Source organism: Anarrhichthys ocellatus, unplaced genomic scaffold (genome assembly GCF_004355925.1).
Source record: "Anarrhichthys ocellatus isolate YVR2014 unplaced genomic scaffold, GSC_Weel_1.0 scaffold4222, whole genome shotgun sequence".
Classification (NCBI taxonomy): Eukaryota; Metazoa; Chordata; class Actinopteri; order Perciformes; family Anarhichadidae; genus Anarrhichthys; species Anarrhichthys ocellatus.
Window position 1 is genome coordinate 1 of NW_022284196.1, and position 4,684 is coordinate 4,684.

The 4,684-nt window shown below is 45.6% G+C and overlaps 1 protein-coding gene across 2 annotated transcripts; it reads right to left on the minus strand.

Moving 5' to 3' along the window:
- Positions 1–1,986: 1,986 nt before the first annotated feature.
- On the minus strand, positions 1,987–4,577 carry LOC116379384 (baculoviral IAP repeat-containing protein 6-like). 2 transcript variants are annotated; one of them, XM_031841337.1, is made up of 3 exons: positions 4,410–4,577; positions 3,172–3,430; positions 1,987–3,021 (listed from the first exon to the last, which is right to left on the minus strand). In XM_031841337.1, the coding sequence occupies exons 1-3, from the start codon at positions 4,429–4,431 to the stop codon at positions 2,427–2,429; spliced, it is 876 nt and encodes a 291-aa protein (XP_031697197.1). In that variant the 5' UTR covers positions 4,432–4,577; the 3' UTR covers positions 1,987–2,426. The 2 variants fall into 2 exon arrangements, with proteins under 2 accessions (XP_031697197.1, XP_031697196.1); XM_031841336.1 differs by having other exon boundaries at positions 3,148–3,430.
- Positions 4,578–4,684: the final 107 nt, after the last annotated feature.

Consider the following 4,684-nt stretch of genomic DNA (forward strand, 5'->3'; position numbering starts at 1 on the left):
GGGGGGGGGCAATCACTTTTTCACACAGGGCCATGTAGGTTTGGATTTTTTTTCCCCCTTAACAATAAAAACCTTCATTTAAAAACTGCATTTTGTGTTTACTTGTGTTATCTTTGTCTAATTTAAATTTGTTTGATGATCTGAAACATTTAAGTGTGACAAACATGCAAAATAATAAGAAATCATGAAGGGGGCAAACACTTTTTCACACAACTGTATGTGTATGTATATACACTGCTCAAAAAAATAAAGGGAACACTTAAACAACACAATGTAACTCCAAGTCAATCACACTTCTGTGAAATCAAACTGCCCACTTAGGAAACAACACTGACAATCAATTTCACATGCTGTTGTGCAAATGGAATAGACAACAGGTGGAAATTATAGGCAATTAGCAAGACAGACACCCACAATAAAGGAGTGGTTCTGCAGGTGGTGACCACAGACCACTTCTCAGTTCCTATGCTTTCTGGCTGAAGTTTTGGTCACTTTTGAATGCTGGCGGTGCTTTCACTCTAGTGGTAGCATGAGACGGAGTCTACAACCCACACAAGTGGCTCAGGTAGTGCAGCTCATCCAGGATGGCACATCAATGCGAGCTGTGGCAAGAAGGTTTGCGGTGTCTGTCAGCGTAGTGTCCAGAGCATGGAGGCGCTACCAGGAGACAGGCCAGTACATCAGGAGATGTGGAGGAGGCCGTAGGAGGGCAACAACCCAGCAGCAGGACCGCTACCTCCACCTTTGTGCAAGGAGGAACAGCAGGAGCACTGCCAGAGCCCTGCAAAATGACCTCCAGCAGGCCACAAATGTGCATGTGTCTGCTCAAACGGTCAGAAACAGACTCCATGAGGGTGGTATGAGGGCCCGACGTCCACAGGTGGGGGTTGTGCTTACAGCCCAACACCGGGTAGGACGTTTGGCATTTGCCAGAGAACACCAAGATTGGCAACTTCGCCACTGGTGCCCTGTGCTCTTCACAGATGAAAGCAGGTTCACACTGAGCACAAGTGACAGTCGTGACAGAGTCTGGAGACGCCGTGGAGAACGTTCTGCTGCCTGCAACATCCTCCAGCATGACCGGTTTGGCGGTGGGTCAGTAATGGTGTGGGGTGGCATTTCTTTGGAGGGCCGCACAGCCCTCCATGTGCTCGCCAGAGGTAGCCTGACTGCCATTAGGTACCGAGATGAGATCCTCAGACCCCTTGTGAGACCATATGCCGGTGCGGTTGGCCCTGGGTTCCTCCTAATGCAAGACAATGCTAGACCTCATGTGGCTGGAGTGTGTCAGCAGTTACTGCAAGACGAAGGCATTGATGCTATGGACTGGCCCGCCCGTTCCCCAGACCCGAATCCAATTGAGCACATCTGGGACATCACGTCTCACTCCATCCACCAACGCCACGTTGCACCACAGACTGTCCAGGAGTTGGCGGATGCTTCAGTCCAGGTCTGGGAGGAGATCCCTCAGGAGACATCCGCCACCTCATCAGGAGCCATCCGCCACCTCATCAGGAGCATGCCCAGGCATTGTAGGGAGGTCATACAGGCACGTGGAGGCCACACACACTACTGAGCCTCATTTGGACTTGTTTTAAGGACATTACATCAAAGTTGGATCAGCCTGTAGTGTGTTTTTCCACTTCAATTTTTAGTGTGACTTAAATCCAGACCTCCATGGGTTAATAAATTTCATTTTCATTGATAATTTTTGTGTGATTTTGTTGTCAGCACATTCAACTATGTAAAGAACAAAGTATTTAATACGACTATTTCATTCATTCAGATCTAGGATGTGTTGCTTAAGTGTTCCCTTTATTTTTTTGAGCAGTGTATATACTCTGAAAAGTTGAATTGAAAAGCAGTTAAACACACCGTAGTGGAAATCAATACACTCAGGGGTTTTGATGCTACAGTGTTGGTCTGGTGTGACCCGTATGGTGACTAATGTTTGTTCATGCTTTAGGAGCCAAATGATGCTGTATGACTGACATGACGGAGTCAGTTTGCCAACTTCACAACTCTTCTTTTGTTGAAGTTACACTACATATTAACATTTATCAATATTCCATAAATACCCCATATCTTGTTCTCACAAACATTTGTTTTTTGACTGCACATAAGTGACACTTTAACTTTCCAATGTCATTCATTTAAACCATCACTTTCAGATTGTTTAGCCACTTTGGGGGCAGCTGCGAAGAACAATGACATATTATCCCCTCATAAAGCCACTCTGGCAAACAAGTCTTCTTTCTTCTAGCTCTGATTTCCATCAATCTGTCTTTTTAGCTCCTTAAGGCGCCACTATGTTCACCAGCTATTCTCCAACAGTGTCTACTGTCTACTGTTGAACCAAAACCACTGATTTGTGGACAGTAAAACCAGAACAATGAGGTAAAAGATGCTGAAACTGTTGGTCAAGATCATTTTCTGTGATTCGTCTCACCTATGATCATGGCCATGGCGCTGCTGTTGCACTGGCCCAGTGCTGACAAGATCTGGCTCATAATCTGCTGATTGGCTAGCACCAGGTCGGCCACACCGGCAGGGGGGCCCTGACTGAACGCGGATCCCCCAGCTACGCTTTCTTTGCTGCCACAGACCTTCTCCTCGTCCGACACACTGCTATCAGCTGCTCCGCTGCCTGCCGGCGGCAGCCGTCCACTGAACTCTCTGTCCCCGGACAGAGGCAGCTGCACCAGCAAGTTGACCAGCTTGAGGAGGTCAAACATCAGCTGGTCGCGCGTCGTCTCTCCACAGACTGCCTTTGCGTCTCCTGGCCGGATGATGTTGGCAAACAAACCACCAAAACAAGCCCGAGCGCCCACAGAGCTGTCTGAGCCGCTGCGGGAAACCACTTTGTCGGAGCAGGTGATGTAGTGGTGAACCAAGAATGTGATGGACTCGATGACGGAGGAGATGGTAGCCACTGACACCACCTCAAAGTTTTGCTCCAGAGTAAACTCCAGTAGCTTCACCTGGGCATCCAGTGGACCCTGGCCCGACTGGAACGGACCCCTGAAAGGTTAGGATGAACCATTAGTTCCCAAAGAGCATTTATAGAGCATCTAAAGCAATTCTTATTTTGTCATTATTGGACTGATGACTGTGCTGTAACATGCAAATATTAATGATTGAAAATACCTTTCTCGAGAAGCGATTGCATACCTCTCAGTAGACAGGATGTGCATGAGTTTGAGCAGGAACTCGCTGAACATCTGAGGACATGTGGAGGACAGGTGGACCTGCAGGCGGCTCAAAAACTCGTGCATGGCCTGGGTGGCGGTGGGTCCCACCTGAGAGCTGTGCTGGCTTGTCCCATTGGTGCTGCAGCCGGACAGGAAGCGCACCAGGACATGAACCAGGGTGGGATCAGACACCATCTGCTGCGCTGTGTTTTCCTGAGAGCTCATCCCATTATTGGAGGCTGGAGGTTCAAACACAGATTATAGATTTGTCATTGAACACCACACAATTGACAACCACCAACAAACGGCTGTGTGGGAGATGGCCCTTTTTATTCTAATTAGTACAGTACACAATGAAAATCACCATGCAGAGACTTAAGTTGTCCATTTTTGGTCAGAGTTACAGAATGTTATTGTCTCACGGAAATAGATTTTTGAGCAGGGAGCATCCTGCGCATCCATTAAACCTGATGGTCCATTCAAAGATGTGCTAAATCCAAAATTTAAGAGGTGAATGCCAAAAAACATTGCATTCATGATGACTAACGTATATAAAATCAAAAATGTAATCAACCAATAAGCAAACATGGCTGATTCAAAAAGAATAATGGGGTGTATTTATGCGACATCATGGCTGAAGTAGCTGCTAACTGGACGAGTTTGGAGAAATTGTTAGGAATTCTTGAAGTTAGGAGTAGAGCTAATTCACAAAGCATTTCAGCTCCAAAATCATCAGTCAACCTGCACATGGTGTTTTGCTTCTATAATTTACTTTATAAGTCAACATTTGTTTTCACGAATGATTTTAAATTATATCCATCCAATCTGTACTTTTGGCTTCTGGAGACTGTATTGATGAACATTTTATTCCACATTCACATACAAAAAAATCAAACCCCGTCTGATCATCCAATCCCTGTGGAAATAATGACTAAGCTCCTTCGTGCTCTTTTAGAAGCAGCTCTCCACTCTGCTCCTATAGGAGTTTTCTATCGGCTGCAGCACAATAGCGTAGAAAATAACAATTATAACAGACAAAAAATAAACCGTTTAAGTATGTAGCTTATTGGTAGAAGCACAAATATCCAGAAAGAAATGACCTAATCAATCAAATCTGCAACCCAGCAGTCAAAACGCTAAGCTTCTGAAACGCTCGCAGTGTGGTATGATGCTACAGGACATTTCACAGAAGGAAACCAGTGAGAGTGAAGTACTGACCGCAGGCTGGCATGTTAGTCATCAGGGTGAGAGAGTGCAGCACCAGACACCATGTTCTCAGGGAGGTGTTGGGGTACCATGCCAGCACCGTCAGGAAACTGCTGATGGATGCTGGAAACACACATGCACACAAAGAATAGAATATGTATATAAATACAAATAAATTTATTTATTTATTTTTATACATATATATACACACACACACACACACACATATACACACTCACACGTGTGTGTACACATACATGTATGTGTACATATATATATACGCACAT